Source organism: Vanacampus margaritifer, chromosome 18 (assembly GCF_051991255.1).
Source record: "Vanacampus margaritifer isolate UIUO_Vmar chromosome 18, RoL_Vmar_1.0, whole genome shotgun sequence".
Classification (NCBI taxonomy): domain Eukaryota; kingdom Metazoa; phylum Chordata; class Actinopteri; order Syngnathiformes; family Syngnathidae; genus Vanacampus; species Vanacampus margaritifer.
The window spans coordinates 13,830,325-13,853,872 of record NC_135449.1 but is presented as its reverse complement, the minus strand read 5'-3'; the positions used below and the strand labels follow the sequence as shown (position 1 = coordinate 13,853,872).

General features: G+C 38.4%; 1 protein-coding gene across 8 annotated transcripts in view; it reads right to left on the bottom strand.

Annotated features, from left to right (window-relative positions):
* The window catches only part of shisa6 (shisa family member 6), an 86,239-nt gene that overhangs the window by 19,714 nt on the left and 42,977 nt on the right, over positions 1–23,548 (bottom strand). For 4 of the 8 annotated variants that reach the window (XR_013289154.1, XM_077550304.1, XM_077550306.1 and 1 more), the window contains exon 5: positions 9,892–9,930. The exons of the other annotated variants lie outside the window; for them this stretch is intronic. Coding sequence is in view for 3 of the 4 variants with exons in the window: in XM_077550304.1 (XP_077406430.1) it covers positions 9,892–9,930 (39 nt within the window). In the remaining variant the exon portion in view is untranslated. The remainder of the gene's footprint in view (positions 1–9,891; positions 9,931–23,548) is intronic. 8 annotated transcript variants of the gene reach the window in all.

Here is a 23,548-nt window from a genome sequence, read left to right as displayed (position 1 = left end):
TTGTCTAAGCAAGTTACTGTTTAAAGGGTGGTACATCATTACCTCTCTCCCTGTGCTACTCTGCACACATGGCAACAGTATAATCAGCACTAACAGTCTGCTGTGTTGCCGTGTGGGAAGCACGGCGGCTTTAATTTGCACTTAGAGAGTAAACAACGGTTTCCCTATATCATCCATCGTCCTACTAGGTTTGCAGTCAACAGGCAGAGTGCAGGCTTGGCTGGACACCGCAGAATGGAGGTGCTTTAGAATGAAAGATGGGACCTTTAGCAAGTCCATTGCTCTAAGAAAGTTGATGAATGACAGTTATTCTCAGCGGTGTGTAGGAATGCGCGCACGTTTGCCATTGTAGGTTTGTATGTCTGAGCGAGAGGAAGAACAGATAGATGGAGGACCCCGTCGTAGAGAGTTGCGCTGGCGACACTTCATTTGCTATCTGCTGCTGTGCCTGTTTAAAAATACATTAGAGCCAAGTGCTGAAACATCCATTTACATCTGTCAAACAAGTGACAGAGGACAGGGAAGCCAGGCGCTCTCATATCATGCGTTTCAATATTTGCTCCGTGTTTGGAGATAGATAGCATGTGGATTCATAATGTTCCTTTGCTGTTTCCCCCCCTTTTGAAACTGAAATAGAAAAGATTATTAGATTTGGGTGCAGAATTAGAATGTCATTGTCGGTTACTATATGTAGCGTAGCAACATATATTCTACAACAAATATGGAAAAGTTGAAGGAACAGACGATGATATTTTTCATACGATGCAAGAACCATACACAACATGAATGCAAAAGTCATATAAAACAAAGCAACAAGATATTTTCCTTTCTACAAGCATGCATTGACTTTCCCAGCTTCAACAGTAAATGTTTTTTTTATATTATAATTATTGTTCTTTGGAGACATCATAAATATATTACCCTCGTTATTATAATAAGTATTATCATTAGTCATACATATTAGTGTATTGTAATGGGATTTAACCATAACAAATGATCCTGCTGTACTGCCATTTTGTCCACCTACACAACCTTATATACTTGCGAAAATAAGCTAAAGGATATTTGACATTTATTATTCATTCATTTGTTATCATTTGTATACTATGTTGATTCGCTAGTTAATTTTTTAATTATAAATTAGTTTATATATTTGTATTCAGATGTCATTGTATGAGTGAAATTTCAGTGCACACAACCATTAAATATCCATTCTCTGAACAATTGATCCCCACTAGGGTCATAGTGATATGTTAATGTTACTTAATATTATTGGACCAATGAATCAGATTTGTATTGTATGTGAATTCAACTATTACAAATACGTACAGTTAATATGACATTTTTTGTTGACTTAGGTCTGTTTTTAACAAATTTTTGGGTGCGGAATCTAAAACTCATATCAGTTTTTCTCTATCACGGCAAGTTTTTTTTAGCTAGAAAATCCCCGCTTTCCTAAATATTTTGAAATTAATGTGTACCGGTATGTAGTATGCATATCAGTAAAACACTAGGGTGGAATAGTTACACACTTTGAAAACTAAAAAGAAAAAGAAAAAACAGCATAAAATAAAATAAACTTACAATGTTATGCCCATGGTTAGATGGTCAAGAGTCAAATGCAGCACTAAACTTCTTAATTCCTACTTTGCTAGCTTTCTGTTTGCATATATTAATAGTACTGACCCATTGGGAGCTGCACACACCACTCACCACTTTTTCCTAATTGTGACTGCACAAATAAGTACAACTATAGACAAGTCCACTCATAATCAGCTCTCCTTACTACAGTCTTACTACAGCCAATAAGTGGAAGTTTGCTTATCTGAAGGGTAAGCTGTGGAGAGAAAAAAAGTGCGAGAAAAAAAAAATAACTGCAATTTTGGAATCCGCATGTCAATTTTCGATTTAATCAGCATAAAAATCAATCCAATAGATTTTTTTTCTTTCTCCAAATTGTTCCCCAGTGTAATGTAATGTAAGTGGCAATTTACCAGTGCACTTTAGCTGGCTTTAAAGCTACTGCAAGTATATGACTAAAGGTTACGTCTGATAGAGATTATAGAGGCAGCAAAGACCAACACTTGGAGCGCGACTGTATCTGCAAATTCACTCTTCTCTGTGTAAGCTGTTTGTCTAGCCCGCCTCGTGTAATCTAGACACAAAAGCCGATTTGTAGATTTGATTGGCCTGCAATAGATGTGACAAACAGAACCTCTAATATTTCTTTAGTAGACTTGCCTGCTTTCCATCATCTCAGCTCACTGACTTCTGAATCCCTTTGAACATACATAAATACAAACGTTTTGATGAAAATGAGAAATCCGATAACTATTTGAAACATAACATTTTTTAACTCTTAGCACATCCTCATTAAGAACATAAAAATGTGTGTTACAGATCATCAGAAGTAGGTAGTAACGAGTTACATTTACTCTGTTACATTTACCTGAGTAACTTTTTGAAACTAAATGTACTTCTAAGAGTAGTTTTACCACACAATTCTTTTTACTTTTACTTGAGTAGATGTGTGAAGTAGAAAAACTACTCTTACTCAGCTATATTAGGCTACACTAAAGTCGTTACTTGCCGCCACATTTACCGTATTTTCACGTAAGCACTCCACTTGACTGACTGTGTGGGAGCATTTCCGCGGACAAGTTGCGTATATACAGGAAATGCGGCCCTGGTTAAAGACTAGCAGGCATGATGAGAACCCTGAAGAGTCAACTAAAGAGTTACGCCTCAATTTGTGAATGAATTGTGCATGCTTGGGCCAATGTGTCTGCTTGCACTTTTGTTCAAACTCAAAACAAATATATATTTTTAATTTTATGATTTTAAGATGCCACTATTTTCTCATTGGCTATCCAGAGAAGGACTTACCAGAAAAAAATATGTCTCACTAACAGCCTGAATAGCCATGTTCAGCCCTGCTGTAATCTGGGGTCTAATTCGATATACAGTATTCAGTATGAGTGCCTGCATAACCCCTGACCTCTAAAAGCCATAAGGTTACTTAACATCTCGATACATCATGGCTGCCTCCTTGAGCTGACATTTGAAAATCACCTTCACGCTCCCTGTGTCAACCCGCATGAAGGTAACGAAAAGAGGCTAAGCATGAAGGCCGGTGTCCCTCGGTGTCTATTACTTATTGCCATCATCATCATCATTAGATCAAATGGCTGTGGTTTAATCATATAGCTGATTAATGGTGATTGACGTGCTTTCCAGATTGTTGGGTTAAACAGGGTCGCCATCTAAATTGCTAAATGGATGTTTTCTATCACTTTGCTTAGGTCGCAGCTGTGTGTTTGCAGATGGTGTCAGTCAAATGCAGAAGCTGAATTAACTGTAAACCTATCATGGCGTGGCGGCGATGTTCCGGTGTTCCACTGGGTAGCATCACCCAATGATTACTCATGCCATTTCTTACGTATAACCGCTTCTCTTGCAACCGACTTTGCATAATAGCATCCAGATGGCACACAAGTGACTCAGTAATCTGACATTTTATGTGCTATTTTGTTCCACATCATATCTATATACAGTACTTGGGAGGCACGCTGAGCCGGCAACGAAACACCTTTAGCCTTGTGCCAAGGTTAACTAAGCAGTTGTAGAATTGATTATAACAGCACGCTTGAAGGTACTGCGGAAACCAAATCATTGATCTGGGAATTTGCATTCAAACAAACAGCTTGCCTTGGTGTTGACGATTCAAATGTGTGGGTGTGTTGTATTGTTCTTTTGGAGATATTGCAGAGGAAGTCCTGAAGTAATAATAAAAAAATACATAAAAAAAAAAAGAGTAGCATTTTCATAGTAGTAGTAGTAGTAGTAGTAGCTAGAGGTTTGTAGGACCAGATTTATAACCAGGGCCAGACCGTTTACATTACAGGTGTCAAACTCAATGTCCGGGGGCCAGATCTGGCCCGCCAATTCATTTAATATGACCCACAGAAGCAATTATTTTGTGTCACCTTCCACGGTTCTTGCTAAAATTTCAAAAAAATTCCGAACGTCATATATAGACGTAATAACATCTTATTATTTTTGTTACCAAGCAAATACGGAAGAGGATTAGGGACAGTGAAGAGTGAAAAAAAAAAGGTTCTGACTTTATTCTCAGAACTTTGACTTTAAAGTGAGAATTCTGACTTTATAGTGAGAATTCTGACTTGAATCACAGAATTCTGACTTTAAAGTCAGCATTCAAATCATCCTGACTTTAAAGTGAAAATTCTGAGATTAAAGTCAGAGTCAAAGTGAGAATTCTGAGTTTATTCTCAGAATTTTCACTGTAAGAGATTCTGATTAAATTCAGAAGTCATTCTGATTTTAAAGTCAGGATTCTGAGATTAAACTCAGAATTCTCACTTCTGACTTTAAAGTAAGAATTCTGACTTTAAAGAGAATAAAGTGAGACTAAAGTGAGAATCCTGCCAACCCTTTTTTTTCTTTTCACTGGCCCTAATCCTCTTCCGTTGTAACGGTGTACTTCTATTCTTGACGTCTAATTTCAAAGCCAATGTGTTGTGCAATTGTGCAAATAATATGAGGAGATTAAAAATGTGAACATTAAACACTTTTGAACATATCTGAATCTTGTAAGCACCACCTGCTTCCATATATGTCCTACTAGTTAGATCACTGTAAAATCCACCGTCTCCATCTCTGTTCCAAACATTCAGGCCCTTGCCGCCCTTAAGATGAGTTACTTTTTCTTCTTTATATTCAGTACTTTTTATCTTACTTGGTTTGTGACCTTTGTAAACCTTTGTCATCTCCCCAGCCTGCCAGTTTTAATACTTTCTATGGAGTTGTTGCCTGTCAGGTGTATTTTTTTGTTTTTGAAGTTGTTTCAAGATATTTTTGAAATGCAATAGTTTGCGCAAGGTGTAAAGGTTTTCTGTCAAAGGCGGGGTCCATCAGTGCGATGACACATATTTTCTACAGGGATTGTGAACACACTCTGAGACGGCCTGCCTCTGGATGCATTTGCGGTCAAATAATCAAATGGAGTGATCTGTTGTATGTGTAAAGAGCTGAAAACATAGTTTTAAAAGTTTAGGTTACTTGCACACCTATTTTTAAATGCCACAATCCATTGTTAATGTCTGTCAATTTCATAAATTGCCACACTGGCTCACAGCTGAAAAAGGGTTTTCCAACGCAGCTGACAAATTCATTAGTGGTCAAGCTTGAACTTGCTGGCCTACTTAAAACCCTGGGGGCCTGTAAATCCCCAAAATGTATTGTGCAATGTACATTTTAGTTTCACCTCAAGGTGTGATATTAATATTTAGTATTGTAGCAGTTTAAGGCCTGTGAGCCAGAGTTTAAGATTTGAATATGCATGAAGTGCTTCTATTGCTTTTCAGATGTAGGCCATATATAATTGTCAAAACAACGATGATGAGGACAGAGAGGCGCAACACAATGAAAACTCTAAAGGCTTACTGTCTCAGTAAGAACAACAATGGAGAAATGGCAGTTAGGTCTGGGTAAAAAAATCTTCTGAAGGAAAAACAATACTAGAGCCAGAGGTGTGTCTAGTCCACGTTTAGGGGTGCTGAACCAACCCTAAAATGCCTATATTATAAAATTTGAGGGAGGGCCCTCAAATTTTATAATATTTTTTGAATATTTTGACAAAAATACACCATCACCACCATTTGATCCACCACACCATTCACACCTCTGCTTTGGACCCCTATAGGGTCTTTGTAGCTCCCATAGACCTGTATGTAGCATCCTTAAACTTATGACCCTTGAACCATCTCTGAGAACACACCTCTTTCAAGGTTAAACTGTTAAAAAAAATTGTGAAGCACTGTGTTTGTTTGTTTTTGCGCACATACAAGCAGAATATGGTGGAGCGCTAGCATAAAATAAGACAAAGGGGCAACTATGGGCCAGTGACCAAAATCAACCTCCCAGGCTGATTCCTCAGTGCTCATCTCAGATCTATCAGAGCTTTGCTCGGGTCTCCAGAAGCCGCAGCCCTGTCATCCCATTAGCTCTGTCAAGTCGAGCTGTTTGGTTTCTGAGAAGGTGGAGGTTTTACTGAGCTTTTACAGTGTGTGTTTAAAGTGTGTAAAGCATAAATGTGGTTGCCTGTGTCCCACTGGTTCTGTTGACAGCCTAGTGACACTCGCACACCCGTGGCCTCCTCTTGCAGGAAAAAGGAAAGGGAAACCACCAAGGGCTTGACATTTAACAACTGACAAAGACTGTTCCACATTTTAACGCAGAATGCTAACTACCATAATAGCGTCAGTTTGGAGGGGGACAAAGCCTGAGGCCCCTGGGTAGTAGCAGCTTGCGCTTCCTGATTGATATCCTGAGCAGAGCGCACTGATCATCTGTAGATATAAAGTATTTCCAGATGGTTCTGCTTCTAGGTTTATCTAACACTCATATCTACTAATGAAAAAAAGCAATGAACAGACATTCTAAATGAGCCCAACAGCTATTCAAGTCCGATATCATTATGCATTCATAAGTGCATTCTGTAATGAGCGTCAAATGAGCCACAGATTGCAATGCTCTCACTGCCATCCAAGTGCAATACAATCCCACTTTGGCCTGTTTCTGTACTCATTTCCAGTAAGTATTGCCCTTTACCTCATAACTCACAATCACCCCCAAGACACCACAGGCCAAGTGGTTACTTGACATAGCCATGCCTCTCAATCTTGACAAATGCACTCTGATAGTCTCAGCAGGGATGGGCAAGGGCAGGAGGTTGAGGCGGACTTCATACCAGTTCATTTTGAAATGTGATTCGCACTGAACCCATGTGGTCTGGTGTGACCCTGTATGTTATAAGGCAATAAGAGATCCATTTTGTTGAAGCTGAGCTTTATGATTCATACAGAGACAGCATGCTTTCACTCTGTTCCTACACCTCAAAGCTGAAGTGACACACTTTTTGTACAGGTAATAATCTTTTGTGGAAATCAAACTGTGTGGCACTGTGATATTGTCGTCTGATGTGCCATAGAGAACCGGACGTCACGTGACTATTTCTCTGAACACGCCCCCTTGCGGCAGTAAAGTAGCAGCGCTGCGTTAATGGACTCGATCAGTGAAGAGGGCTAAAGCTAGCATTTATCCGTCAACTTTCCGCCCAAGAGTATTGACAGTGACTTTGATTAAAAGGAAATAATATATAAGTCTTGCAGTGTTATTGAGGTACGTTAGCAACTTAGCAGCTGCTAATTCGGCTCCGGCCGCCCTCATTTATGCTATAAAAAGTCTTCTTTATGGTGTTGGTAAGTTATTAAATTCAACTGTGTAATATCTATAAAACCGTAGCAGCACAAATCACGAAACAAATTATTTCCCCCACATTTTGCGTGTGGTAACAGCATCTGCTGATTTAGCCACCATGTACAAAGTGCATTATTGGCTACGCATTGGTTCCTCTTTTGGTATCCTGGAGCATGCTCGATCCTTTTGTTTTGCCTCTTCTCGTTGTGGCACCTGGTCAACAACAGCTGTCAATCATTGTTTAAGTGTGGCGTTTGTCGTTTACGCAAAGTGCCAGACGCGTTTTCTATGCTTCAAAAATGGCTTCGCTAACGCCCATTTTGGAACGCAAGATATCAACATCCGGATGTCTATTGTTGGATAAATGTTCTTATACCGTATAGACCTGTACATATTAAGAAACAAGTTATGCCTTCCAACAGTTGATTGACATACCAACAGACTTCATTTGCGGACTGTTGAGAAGCAGACGTCCTTTGCGTGGAGGGTGAGGAAGAGGTAGAGGAGGGTCCGTATATCGTGAGCAAGGATAAGCACAGATTTATCTGATGTCTCCTTAAAATAAAAGAAGTAACATCATCAAAACTGCCTTTATCCATGCCTTCATAGACCAGACCTCCTCTCCACCGAGATGCACAGTAGAGCGCACACACCATTGCGGTTAGGACAGTCATTTCAAGTTGACTACACAGAAAATACGTACTCCAGTTAAGCAGATCAAAAACATACAGCTCATATATAAGCGTACAGAGCAGTGAAAAGGGACCCGTTGGGTTTTAAGGCACAACATGATGAAAAAAAATACAATGTAGGTCAGTTGCAACAAACATCAAGCGATACAATATATTATTTGCATTTCATTTATCTGTTTTGTGAGATTCTTCTTAATTAGCCTCTTACACAAAGGCATTTTTAATCAGAAACAAACACAAATTATTATGGTGGTATTCATCCCAAAGTTTTTTTTTTTCAAAAACAAGCCCGAATCAGTAGGTCACTGACTGAAACAGAACCTCATAGGAGTGTAACAGTACATACCATATGTGTATTTAAGAACAGCATTGTCGCTATGCACGCATTTTAGATTACAGTGAGTGAACAGTGCACATTTGCAATCACTTGTATAATTTGGACCAGAATGTTGGCGCAAAATAAACATTGCACAGAATTTCAGAGTTCAGTCCACTAAAACACAAGAACTAGGCAAAGTACACAGCATTTACACTGTGGAACACAGTTTTTGTTGAATTTGTTCTGACAGCTGATTTTAACAGATTTTTGGGTGCCAAATCCAAAACGAATCTCAGTATTTATATTTATGTCCGGTTTTTCAGCTATAACATGCCATTTTTTCATTTTAATCAGCATAGCAATCTAACTCAACAGATTTTTCCCCCCAAAATGATTCTGCAGTGTTGCCTTTGTGCGTGCATTTGCATAAGACTCCATTAGATTGTATTATACTTAGTATGTAATATTAACAGTGGTGAACTTTTTATACTTATGTGCCAATAATGGTATAAAGTGATGTATGAAGTGCAACTGCAAAGAAACTCACCTTTGCATTCCCCCTTGCCATTTAAAAAGTTAAGATGTAGTGTTTTGTTTTACATAAACAAAATTGACAGGAATTAACTTTTGTTGATACTCTGACATTAAGGATGATGTAATGTTACTTAAAAGTGTACACTCAATAGAAGGTTATACGATAGCCAGCGACCAATGTCACTGAATTAATTCAGTTTGACCTTCAAAATGTCACTTTAACATGAACATTCTTGTAGTAGATTTACTTTTCAACCAAGAATGCATTTTTCCTCTTGAAATACAGGTAGCTTTTTTGACCAGTTATACCTCTGGACTGAATTTACTAATTTCATGGCGATTACACATAATCATCGATGGCAGTTCTGTATTCTGTCATTCATCTCATTTCTCTATTACTTGTAAGATATTTTTAACGTTGCCGCTGATTTATTTATTTATGAGTAATTAATTACTGTGTTGTTAAAATATATGCGTATATTGTATATTATACGTTAGGATGGGTAGCTATTATGTACTTAGGTAGCTAAACCAAAGCCTGACCAACGCTATCGAATATGAAATTGATCAAATTTGGACCACCTGACAGCGATGATAAATGTGTGGCATTGGATGTTTTATTATAGTATGTGATAGTCAACCTTTTGGAGTACAAAAGTACTGTGGGCTGGACTGCTAATGACATGTAATAAGATGGTGTTGAGCTGTAAGAAGAATTATAGGTTCTGACTTAACCTCTGCAAATGAAAATGGCCAGTGAAGGGTTTTTATTAGTAGCGTATGTACGGTTACACCCCAAGAACAAGAGCACATGGACAAAGCTTTCACATGTTCATATTCATCATACAGACAGGAGAGCTAGGAATACACACAGTAGGTTAGCGGCAATGCACGACAATTTACACTGCAGGTATAAGCTGCCTCCAAACACTCTCAAAATGTTGAATCCCAAATTCAGGTTAGGGATTTTAGTTTTAAACACTTTTCGGCTAGATTCAAGAATAATGTATATAGTTAGTGATTAGAGGCAACTTTGACCGTTTAACAAAGAACAGCCATCCCTACCATGGTGACTCTGGGAGCGGACGGGCCAATGTTTTTCTCCTAGAAAACAGAACCAAGCGTTTTTCTATTAGATGATTCTGTTTGTACGATAATTAAACAGGCAATTAAAATCATAACATTTAACAGAGAGTATTTAAAAACAGGGTTAAGGAACACAATTGCACAAAAATGTTTGAAAATAATTGTATTAAAAAAAAATTATTAGCAAAAACTAATAAACACATCCAACATACAACAGTTATTCAAAAAAAAAATCAAAATTTCCCATTGGAAGTTTTCAGAAATTTAACAGAAATATTGAAGAACATTTTCTGCTCCTTAGTAAACCTATGTAAAGTACATTTAATCAGAATATGTAAAAAGAGCGTGATGCAGATGATGATTGTGTGTGAAGATTTTATTTTGCCGTTGATACCACTTGACACCATGACACAGCATCAAGTGGCCATCCTTATCCACGAAACGGAAAGCACACACTTCTGCTTGCTAGCTCGTCTCACGCTCTTACTCTCTCTCGCTTCTCTCCCTATCCAACCCACTTACCACACACACAGTGGCAAAGAAAATGGAGACGGTGTTAAAGTGAGTGACGTCCATGCTTTCTGACACAACACGGCTCCAGCCATGTGGTACTTTGATCCGTCTTTATCGATTAGCCATCACGTTTTTTCCATCGCGACTGCCTCCCACACAGAAGAGAGGCGTTCCCAAACACCGGGTCCGAACAATACGCACAGTAGTGTTGACCTTAAACCCACTGACCAAATAAACTGCTATATTAATGACAAGAGGAGGTAGGCGTGTTGAGAAACGAAAGCAGTGCTGCAAATAGGCTGATTAGCATAAATTTCAGATTTTACACAAGTGTACTGATAAGAGTGGGAGGTTTATGGAATCCCTTGTGAGAGAAACATTCAAACAGCACGTCAGCATTTTAATGCAAAAGCACACAATGGATTGGTACATGCCAAGAGAGTACTGTAATGTAACTATACACTCCTTCTCTTCCTCCAATTCAGCTATAGACCTCAATTACAGTCACATAGGAGTTGTGACTATACAGTAAAGAAAAATAAATAACCTAATGAGTAACAGTGACTATTTGTCATCATTTTTTTCTTGGATAAAAACTGCATATTTAACTCATTAAAAACAAATCTTTAAATCTATTTACTTTCTAATCTCCCTAGACAACTTTCTCCTTCTCTCTTTTCCATGTTTAGTGTTGTACACACCATGTCAGCGCAGCACAGTAGTCAGGTTTCCGTCCAATTGTTTTAAAAATTTTAAATTAATTTACTGAAAATGCGCAAAACAGACATGCGATTTATGCCCCTTTCCATCTGTTCTTCTTTTGTGAATATTGAGAGGGGACTTCGCCGCTGTAGGTGGACGGTACACACCATAGAGATGTGATCCGCCAGTACTTTAAAAGAAGAAGAAAAGCAGGAAGCGACTGCTCCGTGCGATGACGTCGTATGAGTTTGCTTTTGTAATTCTTGATAAACCGCAGCGTTTCTGTGCTTTTTTCCATCTAAAATGGCATTGATATTCGCTTCTTTAATTAATTCAAAAATATTTCTGTTTAGTCATCCCCCCAAACATACCTTACTTTATCGTCCGCCATTGCTTTGTGACTACAAATGTACAGGTGACGTTAAATCAGGTCAAAATGTGTGTATCCGGGCTTGTCAGCGCAAAACCTTTTCCGTTTCCATAGACAAAATAGGATAGGATATGTACTAACTAAAATATGCCAAATTTAAGCAGACTACGTGACTTACTGATCCAGTTTGTGTCTTCTACATATTATTTTACCACATTACAGTATTTACTAGTGATGTAAATTTTGTTTTCTTTTTTTTTCGAGAGAGAGAGTGATGTGAATTTCTACACTTTGTCCTTACGCTTGACCGTCTAAAAAGAGCTGACTTTTTCAGTTCCCAATTGGATCCTCAATGTTTCTGCTGCAATATACGCTTTTTAACTATTTTTTTTGTACTGGTCTATGAAAATACAAAAATGTTGTCTTGCCCAAATGTCCAAATTTGGACACTTTTTTTTTTTACCTTAGCAGCATGCAGTGTCTCAGCAGTGCTCTATTTTTTTCCTCTTGCTCCATTTTGTGTGCTCAGACTGCTGTATGTCTGTAATCTTCCCCTTAGCCCTTCTGCTTTGTGTCGACACACATCTTGACCGATCATGAGGCTTTTACAGGAAGAAGACAATTCAAACCAACAAATTGGCTTTCAACCAGGAACTGCTCCATCGTTCACTTCCAAGAGCCTCCTTTAAGAAGTAGATCGTTCGTGAGCGACACATCACTATTGCTCACATTACGCCTATAAGAAACATTAATCATTTCCTCCTATCTCAGTAGTAAACAGTATATTTGCAATGTGTGTTGTTTCAGCAAATAGTTCCTTGTTATTGAGATACGCTGCAGGAAGATTCTGCATTTTACTTTAATTCTGCAGAAACAAACAATCCTCTCATTTCAACAGGACTGCCTCGCAAAGCAGTCATTTATTTTGACATGTAATTTTCCAGAAAGCCAGAGAGTAGAGATAAATCCGAAGGTGACTGCAGAGGGATGAAATTCATAAAATTCAGACTTCTGTGGCTGGGTTACAAATGGCACACATTTTATTGGAGGCTCCACTGTAAACAAGCCTGGTAGTGCTCCTTAATTGGAACAGCACTTTGATGTTACAGGCACCTTCACATAGTGGGGTTGTTGCCTTAGCAGAGACACCTATTGCTGCATAACAAAAAGGGATAGACAACTGTAAGAGCAGCAAACAAGTGAGCCCTCCCTAACCCAATGCAAGCCTACTCGTCTCTAAGGTTGCCATTCAAATAGGAAACATTAGCTAAGACACTCAGACCAACTTAAAGGTGCTACTGCATTTCCATCTATATTCACAAACCTCTCCCTTACAAATTGAGTCTGCTAGGCTAGCCAATCTTGTCTATGTACAATTGTACCAGTCCATACAGTATACAACTGTACAGTACTGTATGTGTGTTTGCTGAACCAGAAAATTCAGCAAAAGAAATTGTGTGAGTCCATCCCTGAGCAGTGATGTAGGTTTGGCTTACACTATCTGTGTATGTATGTGAATGGAAATGAAGATATGCGATGAGCCAAAGAGTTATTTCAGTCTGCATTTATAGGTTCCATAATTTATCAAGTTGTATGGATGCACCTCACACTAACAATATTGGATAGCTATTTCTTTACAGAAAACCGTCAGCTAATGTAAATTTTATTTCAATTGAAAAGTCAAAGTCTCACAGTATCATGATTATGTAAGGTAACTTGTACAGTATATTGCCTATTACAGTTTTGATTGTTTTGTTTTGATAGTGTCAATTTTGTTTCCCTTTCATGAAATAATCTGTTAGTATATACTACTAGGTTGCTTGCATAACATGTTTATATACAATATCTGAAGAAGAAACATGCTAGCATATGGTAAGGCACCTCTATGCTCAAGGAAATAGGTTAAACAATTGGCAGCTAAAGCTAACCATGCCTCTTTTAGTTGTATTTTAGTTCACAAAGGTATCAATGATGAAAGGCCAAAATGGTGCTGACAGTACAACTAAAAGACACATGGTTAGCTTCAGCAGTCAATTATTAGACATTTTCCATTATTATTAATTCCATTTACGTTTTATTTAAAGTCAAACATTAACTCAGAATTCAATGATAACAAAGGAGTAACCTTCATCCACATTATACAGTATTGTGTACATTTTGTGTTGTGTTCCACAGCCATTGTGGAAAGCATTGATTCCATCCATCCATTTTCTTAACCGCTTATTCCTCACCATTGAAGACAATTTCTATCTCACCCAGCTTTTTAATTTATTTTACTGTGGGAAACAAAAGTAACAGTTCACTAAGATATCAAAAATGAAAGAAATATAGTCTGCCTACAGTAGCCTACAACGAAAAGAAACATTAGCTTGTTGCTTTTCCGCTGTGGTATGATTACATATTATATCATGCTAACATATTTCTTCTTCAGGTGCTGAATATAAATATTTTCTATTAGCAACCTAGTAGTATTTTCTAGGGCGGCACGGTGGCTGACTGGTTAGCACGTCCGCCTCCCAGTGCAGAGGACGTGAGATCGAGTCCGGGCTTCGGCCTTCCTGGGTGGAGTTTGCATGTTCTCCCCGTGCTTGCGTGGGTTTTCTCCAGGTGCTCTGGTTTCCTCCCACATTCCAAAGACATGCATGGCTGTTTGAGTGGACACTCCAAATTATCCATAGGTGTGATTGTGAGTATGGTTGTTCGTCTCTGTGTGCCCTGAAATTGGCTGGCAACCAGTTCAGGGTGTACCCCGCCTACTGCCCAAAGCCAGCTGGGATAGGCTCCAGCAACGCCCGCGACCATTGTGAGGAAAAGCGGTTAAGAAAATGGATGGATAGTATTTTCTAACAAATTAATCTACATTTTATTTAAAGGCAAAGATGAATTCCAAATCCAAACCTAACGAAGGAGTAACACGCCCTTGTATTTACATTATAGGCCTACAGTATGTGATAATAAGTATTGTGTAAATTTGTGTTGTCTTTTTACAGCCGTTGTGAAAAGTTTTGATTCCCCTAGAAGACAATTTCTATGTCACCCAACTTTTTGATTTCTTTTAATCAACACCTCACTGAGCAAAGATTCGCCGGCGTTGTATGCTTCGCTAATCACAGTGACATTAGCATATTAACAAATCAATTGGCACGACGGAGTGAATCATTCTGTACCTGTGGTAAAATACTGGGTGTAATACTCAAATGTGTGATTTGTTTCACATCCCCAACACTGAGACACACACACACACACCATTGCTCCCCTGCTGGGTGTATTGGATTGCTATCAGTCCCTGAGAAAGCGGCTTACATAACCACGCTGCCAGCAGCACCATCCCACGTCGGCCTCTATTTTAGATTATAACATGGGTTTTTGACAATGGTGCTTCTCACTTGCAGTTTATGAGGGCCAGGACAATCGTTTGTGAGTGAGTGAGTGAGTGAGTGAGTGAGTGAGTGAGTGAGTGAGTGAGTGAGTGAGTGAGTGAGTGAGTGAGTGAGTGAGTGAGAGTATTTTTCCAATAAAATAGTGCAATGAAAATAAATGAATGTAGAAATTGTTCAATCAACGTTATAAATTAGTAAAGCAGCATACTAATCTGTGTTACATATTTATGCTGATCTGGTTCGGTATTTGGCATTGTTGGGCATGAAAGCCATTTGTGACGCAATTAACAAAGCCTGAGTACAAAGTTGACTGACTTTTTTTTCCTTCTTGTAGGAAGAAAAGCTTTCTTCATTAACTCGTCATTGCAAAGAGCGATCCTCCAAGCACAGTTAGAGCAGCGTGCACAGGAGAAACAAGATTATAAGACCGAGTGCAAAGATTCGATAAAGAAGGGGCGAGTCTTATTTCAGTGTTCCATAGTACCACATGATCAAAGGGGCAAATGCTGTTTTAATTCCAAGAATCATATCTCATCTACTGTGCACAAGCTTGTTATAGAGAATTGTGCTTTAGGACAGAGAAAAAGAAAGCATGAGGAAGAACTAAATTCAAAGTACACTGTACAATACAGTATAGTGTACACAAAATTCAAAACAGTGATTTTATAACCAACAAGGGTCAGAGTGGAGCGCACGTTCAGCCCTGGGGTATCATGGCTCAGACCAGCCCACTTAAGTTCACAACGTTTTTATGAAAATTTACTATTTTAGCCTTATTAGTGTAACAATGTAAGACATCTTACCATTTCCTTCAACGATATTCATATTGTATTTGATCACAAATCAAAATTATAATTAATTCTGCTTACAAGATCTCTGTTAGCGCTCTTGCACTTGTACAGACAGGATGTAATATAGCTATGTAGTTACAGTAAGTAATACAATGGCCTTCCAGTATCAATTAAAGTATTAGTCGTATATTTCTATGTAAACGTCACAAAAGCACTGTATTTGCTGTTCTCAAAACGGATCTATGAACCAGAAGAAATTAATAATGACATTTCTTCTGTTTTTTTTACGCTGGAATAGCGGCCCACCGGGCGATCACCCGGTTGCCCAGATAACCTACCATTACACCTAGATGCAACATCCCAACATGTTCTACATGAGTTTTCTTTGGATTCTCTAAATGGTAGTTGTGTATGTTTGCTTATTTTCCAACCACTTCCTTCAACCAGTGCTGAAACTAAATCTGAATTTGGTCCCAGTGAACTACAGATTTGCAGACCACTGCTCATCATGCATTAAAATCAGTACATTGTGACAAACAAGAGAGCATTTACCTTTATCTTGACGTCATGTGAGACATGAGCCTAATCTTGTGAAAGTACTGTGTTTTTGCGACAAATGACATTATGTGATGATGGCCATAAATCCATATAAATGGGAATTATTGCAGAGAGAGAGTTTATATGACAAAGGATCAAAGTGATGTGTAAATATCAGTTCTTGCTGCACGGTAGACTACAGTAAGCCAAAATAATAAAAGAAAAATGAAAAGATGTTCACCAGAAAGTGAGCTGTATGTCGTCTTTATGTGAAGCAGTCAACGCGTCCAACATGTTCGTAGACCCATCATCAAAGTTAAGGGTGTTTAACTTTGGCTTTTATTATTTAAGCACAGTCAATTTACTTTTTTCCACTTCTGGGGCAGTAAGAATGAAAAACTGCCTAAGCATTGTGTGCCAGATTAATAAAGGTTTTATGATGCTGACAGTTTGAATCTGGAACAGATTCATTCAATTTCCATTATTTTCCAAGGGGAAATATATTTTTTATGCCAACAGCATGTTGAAATGGATTGCTTACAACCTTAAAGGTTACAATTTATTTACAGCTACTTGATGTTTGAAGGTAGCATCCCTCTGTTATCTTTTTAAAGGCGAAGTCAACCCCCCAAAAAGGTTTCTATCAATATCAGAAGGCGGCCATTTTGCCACTTGCTGTCGACTGAAGATGACATCACAGTTGCTCAACCAATCCCAGTTCAGCTTCAGAAAACAGGTGAGCTTTGATTGGTCAATGCCTCAGCCCCGAGCAACTGTGATGTCATATTCAGTCGACAGCAAGTGGCAAAATGGCCGCCCACTGGGATTGATAAAAACAGATGGATTTTACTGCATAACTGATATTCCACAAATGTAATATTAATCAGAATGTCATGTTATGTCATGTAAGCTCTCTGAAAATGTAGGGATAAATTGATGATTATACACAGGATGGTAAGGAAAACAGTGCTTGTGTTGTTGCCGCAGCAACCATGTATAATCTACTAGCCATGGATAATTCTTTAACATATCCACCCATTCATCCGTTTTCTACACTGCTTGTCCTCATTAGCCTGTCTTAGCTATTACTTTGTATAGTAGCTTATTCTATGTTTACCTCTGTAAAGTTTGTATTTAACATAAATTACACGTTCAAACTATGAGGGGACCATGGAGAGAAAAAAAAATGTTCCTTGCTGCCACTTTAAGTTCTTTATTTGCAATTAAATTTATTCTATCAGACTCAGCAAGGGCTCCAGTTGAAGACATTCCACAGCCCGTTAATTCAAAACTCATTAATAATTGAGCTATAACAATAAGGAGAATGTGTGGGTGGACTGCCTTCATGCAGAAATGAGAGACCGAAATGCAGGTTTTCAATCAACTGTCACTCATTTGCTAAGATAAAGGTTTTTTTAAATGCACATAGAGGAAATAAGCCCACACTTTAAATTGAATTACCATTGTAGAGTTTAACAAAGGAAACATGAGTATGCAGTGTCATATATGGAGGAACGACTTCATGAATCGGAAATGTTTCAACACAGAATTGAATGAAATACAGTACTGACATATCATTCAACATTTTTCTGTCTCCTTCGGCCTCTTGCTTGAATGAGAAATAGAAAGCCTTTAATTATTTGGTTGAATACCAAGCAGTCTATTCTGGTGACCTTTCCTGTTTTCACTCCATCTCCATCTTTGTTTCATAATGTTTCCAGGTGTACACATATGAAAAGAGGGTTATGTTGCTATTAGTGGAGGAAAGAAATCTGTGGCAGGTAATTAATTCTTGACTGCCATAATATCCTGCTCAACATCAGCATTAAAGGGAGTGTCTACATAGGCACAAAAGCCTACATGACTTGATGAGGTGTGCACAATTTGCTATACGTTTGAAATGGGTGTGACAAATCTGCATATTGATTCAACACACTCCTGCACCTATTGATATGTCAGTTATTATGTGAAAACTAGCAGAGCGTATTAGTGTCACAAGCTACGCAGAAGCCCATGGACTCTATTTTCTGTTGTGTTTTAATTGCTTTTGGCACCATGTGCCATGACTCACGGTGATGAGCTAATGAAGTCATTGAAATTTAGTGAGCAGCCACAGGCTATGGACTTATTCAGTACAGCTTTATTAACATTTCACAAAAGCGCCACTGGTCGCATCAGCAGCAATGGTGATTAATTTTGCGGCCTGCCAGATCAGGCTGGAGGCAGCTTTAGGGTGTGTGAACGTGATGAACCTTCAACGTACCATATGTAGGCATTTAAATATATTTAAATATCTATACCATATCACTGAAGGGTAATGGATTTTGCCATTGATCTATGTATTTTAGATTAAGTTTGATTAGTGCTGATGCTAGTCTTTTTCAGTAAACCCCATTGAGCCGGATCAAATTTGGGTATAAAAGGTTAATCCACTTTGAAATTGCCCATTTCAAAATGGGAAAATGTCAAATGCTCACTGGAATTTTAAGCATCTGCATAATAGAAATGTGAGCAGTATATGTAAGGTTTTATGTACCATCACTGTTCTGAATGATGAGCAGTCACACTAAATTCACAAGTTTGTTTTTGTTAGGGCATCGGATGGAATCGGTGGAAATCAACGGGCTTGGTACAAGATGTATTCTCCGGAGTTTGTGAACTCACAAATACCACGAGAATTCATTTTGCAGAGCAAGGTTACCTAAAACCACCCAATCCAGTACTTTTTATTTTGTACTTTTTTCAAATTCCCACTACAAAAATTTTATTAAAAATTAAAAAAATCTAGACACCATTTAAGGTTTATACAAACTTACCTCGATGGTGCTTGGGGGTGACAGCATTTCCTTTTTTCACCTCTATTATGACTGGATTCCATAGACATGGGTTTGACAACAAAAACAACTGTATAACTGTACCAAAAATAACATGTTCAGGAGACACATACAAGTACTACATGACGGTAGGTAGATATGACACGCTTCTTTCGAGGTACATGCCTACGGCGATGCTGAGCTCATGTCCATGGGATAGTTGCCCCAACCAACATGGCCGCCGCATTGGCACATCTGTAACCCTGCTTGATTCTACTAATGTATATATCTGTGACAACAGCCCAGAAACACATGGATCAGTCTCTGTCTGTTGATTGCATCAGGAAACGATGCTGTGGCTAATTGTGGCTAGTTCTATAGCTAACAGACTTTGACAGCTTCTGTACTGACTGGACACTATTTTCTGTCCGTTAAATCGAGATTTCACTGGATTTATTTATACCAGATCTAAGGGTTGTAGTGTTCTTTGAGGAAATGTATTAGCAGCATGCTCTATAAGCAGAAGCATGTCTGAGAACTGGTAGGCAGAGATCAGATTACAGGGTAACTGTAAGTTTTCCTTTGTATAAACGCATCAGCTACTGGTTGAAATTACAAATACTGTGGATTTGTAAAGAATACCAGGGAATCCCTCCTACTTCAACTTCTAAAAAGATTAGTTACCCATGAACACCTACTCACTGTGTTCCTTGCAGAAGTGACAAATCAAACTTTTGCCGAACAGTTTCCTGATGGTGTGTAAGTGAGTCACAGATTCATATCATGTAGGGTGACAAATTGAAAGATGAGTCAAGTGGAAAATAACTGCTGTAGTATATTGTAACTCTGTCTAAACCAGTGAAGCATGTATTTTTTGTAATTATGCACCGAAGCCATGCTTGAAATGTTCTCCCAGGGAAACAACTTGAAACGCACAACACGTACACGTCAATAGATGAAATACAATAGATGTTTATGGTTGTGTTTAATTATTACATTCTGTGGTTCCGGAGCCAACATGCTCCCACTGACTCTTACAAAGTGTCATATTTCAAATTGGCATGCATTTCAGTCAAATGAAAGCGAGGCAGGTTGATAGATTGAGGGTGTGTAGAGATGATGCATTTCCCCTGCGATTGCTTTCATAGCCATTACTCACAGCATAGGGTGATTAGTAGGCCAGTGGCTGACACCTCTGCTTGCGCCTGTGTGACACAGACATCTCATAGGAGGGTCCAGTTACCAGCCATAACACTGATCCCTCATTGCTGGGCTCAATCAATGAGCCCAAATAATGGATTATGCACATTCCTATCAATCAGCCTATGAGTGCTATACGGCCTTGAAGGACGGACGGCAGCTGAGCTATTTTTGACAGAGGACAGAAGACTTTGAGAAATATCACTCAAATCTTGTCCCCTGGATGTCACTGTGGCTAATCTGAAGGTTATTTTGGGAGCGATGTCTGTACCAACTTTGGGGGGGGGTAAGGTGGTCCCTTCAAGCATATAAACTTCAAATCTACAGGGATAAGTAATGTGATCTAAAGAGCCCTCTTCTCATTGAGGCGCTTTAGCCAATTATAGACATGCAATACATCTTAACAGCCGTCACTGCAAATTGCCTCTCTCAGAACCTTGAAGTTGCCGAGCATGTCTTTCAATATAAGATCGATGTTTTATCATTCAGTTCTTCATTCGGTTTATTGTTATGCACATGATGATTTACTACCAATGGAAGATGAGTATATTTAGAAACATTATCTAGCACTGATGGTTTTGCTCAACATTTTGTCAAGAGTTTGAACACAAATAAGAAACTATTATATTACTATTACTTGTCTCATTACCTGATGTTATGTGCAAAACCGTATAGTTAAAGGGAATGCATCTCTGTATTTTAAGCCCTTCACACTTAACCTTCTGCTTACAGGGTGAGCGTGCTAACCACTGCACTATTCGTTCAGTTATGTTCAAATGCGTAAAAATTCTACTTGTAGTTTACACAAGTGTCATCTACAACCTGGGAATTTAAGACGGCCAATTGTCATTGCACTTTGTCATTGCAAATGTGAAGGATAATTGATTGCTATGAATTCATTTGGACAAAAAGTTTACGTTTACGGTTTAATGCTACTTTTATCACTATCCCACAAACATGGAGGTCTCAAAGAAAATGGATGTGTGTTTAGTCCGCATAGGCAGTGCGAGGGTGGGTCCACACCTGATGATGTCATAGAGTGAGTACCCGCTCCTTTTCTCGGGTTCGGAGGGGCTGGTGCTTGGAGAGCAGAATGTCCTAGAATTTCTCATAGAGGGGCAAATGGAGGAAAACACCACTTGTGTTGATGTTTTTGGTAAGGAATTAGCATTTTAACATGGCTAAAAGCTCCAAAAAGTTGATTTTTCCACATTACTGTCCCTTTAAATCCCAAATGTTGGGCTCCAGGTGGCGGAGTGGTACCGTCACTTGCCTACGATGCAGGGTGGTGTGGGTTCACTTCCCTGCCTGGCAGACCATGTTTGTATCTTTGTGTGTTTGTTTTAGTGAAAAAATAAAATTAATTTTAAAAAAGTCCCAATTGTCCGGTTTTTGCAACAAATCTTGTTAGGACAAAAGAATTTCAGTCCTCTTGGTGCTAGAAGATACACTTTTACCGAATAGTTTTTCTCTTATAAATTTGACCGTGATTAAAGAATTTTTTTTATATGATAGCCATGAATATGTAAAAATCTGAGACAGTTAGAATTGTTGATCATAATTGATATGTATTATTGGACGGTCCCTCCCTTAAACAAATGTGGATGTATTTTCCTCTTTTATAATATATATTTTAATGATGATCAAAAATCTCCCACAATGGTAACCAGCTCTCTAATCCCTATTTTCATGTAGTTTGATTTAGCCATCTTGCTGCACCAGGGGTGCAGATTAGGTTATGACAGCGCAGTAGAAGAAGACATGCTGATTGAGGTAATGAAAAGTTATTTTAAAATCCCAGCAAGATGATTTGGCCTAGACTATCGTGGGATTTCCTTGTTGAAATCTTCCTTTTCATCTTTATTTTTCCATTTATGTGAGTTATCTGTACTTGTGTTTTTCTAGGGAAAAAAATATACTCTTTTCCTCTTGCTTTTGAAATACATTCAGAGCAAGTGAATTTTATTTAATGTTATTGTACACTCACATTCATGCACTGTGCATTCACCAGGTTAATTATTTTTGTCCTACCAAGCATTTTAAATCGTTGATCTAATAAAGAATGCAGCAGCGTTGACACACAGATTAAAAGATTAAATACCCTGTTAGACCAATGTGGCCCATGAGTTCAAAGGTGATTTATAATTCTCAAAGTTGAATTCCCATCAGACATTATTTAACCTTTGATTTATTCATTACTATTAAATGTTGAGTTTTCGAATACCTGTGTGAAATCATAAACTGATCATCAGTATTACGTGTCTATTTGAAACCTATTCTGATATGGAGGTGCAAAACCTATCAAACTGAAACGCCTTAAGGAATTGGGGAGGGGAGATCACATTTTCTCAATTAATGTTCTAAAAATGTTAGAGCATAGGTTATTGCATTTGATCAGATCATTAGTTAGCTCAGCCACAAAGCCCTAAGAAATAGGCCATGCCCTTGTTTGGTGCCTTTTGCTCTCGTGGCTAAACAAACAAAAAAAGGGCTGCCGGAATTCTGATGTCTTTCATGACCCTGCATAATAAACCACTAGACCACTCTTGATGTGTCAAAACAAGACATGCATTGTTTTTAAGATCATTTTTGGGGGCTACAAATTAGAGTATGGCAACAATGAAGCCATTGGATTTCGCTTGGACATGCATGAACTCATGAATGCCAAATCACAAGATGAGGTCAGAATTTTAACCAGGTAAAGCCCAATGTTCTTCCTAAGAACTGGATTTTTTTTGCAAATTGGGACTGCTGTGTACTTGTTAACTTCCCCCGAACTCTGGAATCTCTGGAATCTTGGGATAATTCCATAGCATTTACAAGCAACAACTGATGCGTCCTTGGTTGATGCTACCTGACAAGAACAACATTTGAGTATTCCGTAGGGTGATGCTTTATGCGTACTTTCAATTGGAACAGTACATGAGCCGCGACTGATGACGTTTCACAATATCATAAGGACAAGAACACATATTGAGCTTTTCTCTTCTTCACAGCTGCCAAGCATTAGACAGAGAGTGGTCACTGGTCAGTATTATGAAAAGTCTGCCTTTCCCCGAAAGTATATATATAGGGGAATATTTTTAATGATAACCCTGCGGAAGGTACAACAACGCACCACTGCCACACTCTTTATTTGTGGTGACCTGCTTCTTTCTTGACAATCTCGCTATGTTTTTAAAGGTTTACTGAAAGTGATGCCATACACTATACTTTGCGATTGGCTGGCAATCACGAGGATAAACGGTATAGAAAATGGATGAATGGAATTTTAATTCCTTATTATAACATATGCCATATCAACACAAGTGGCATCTTATTAAAAGTATA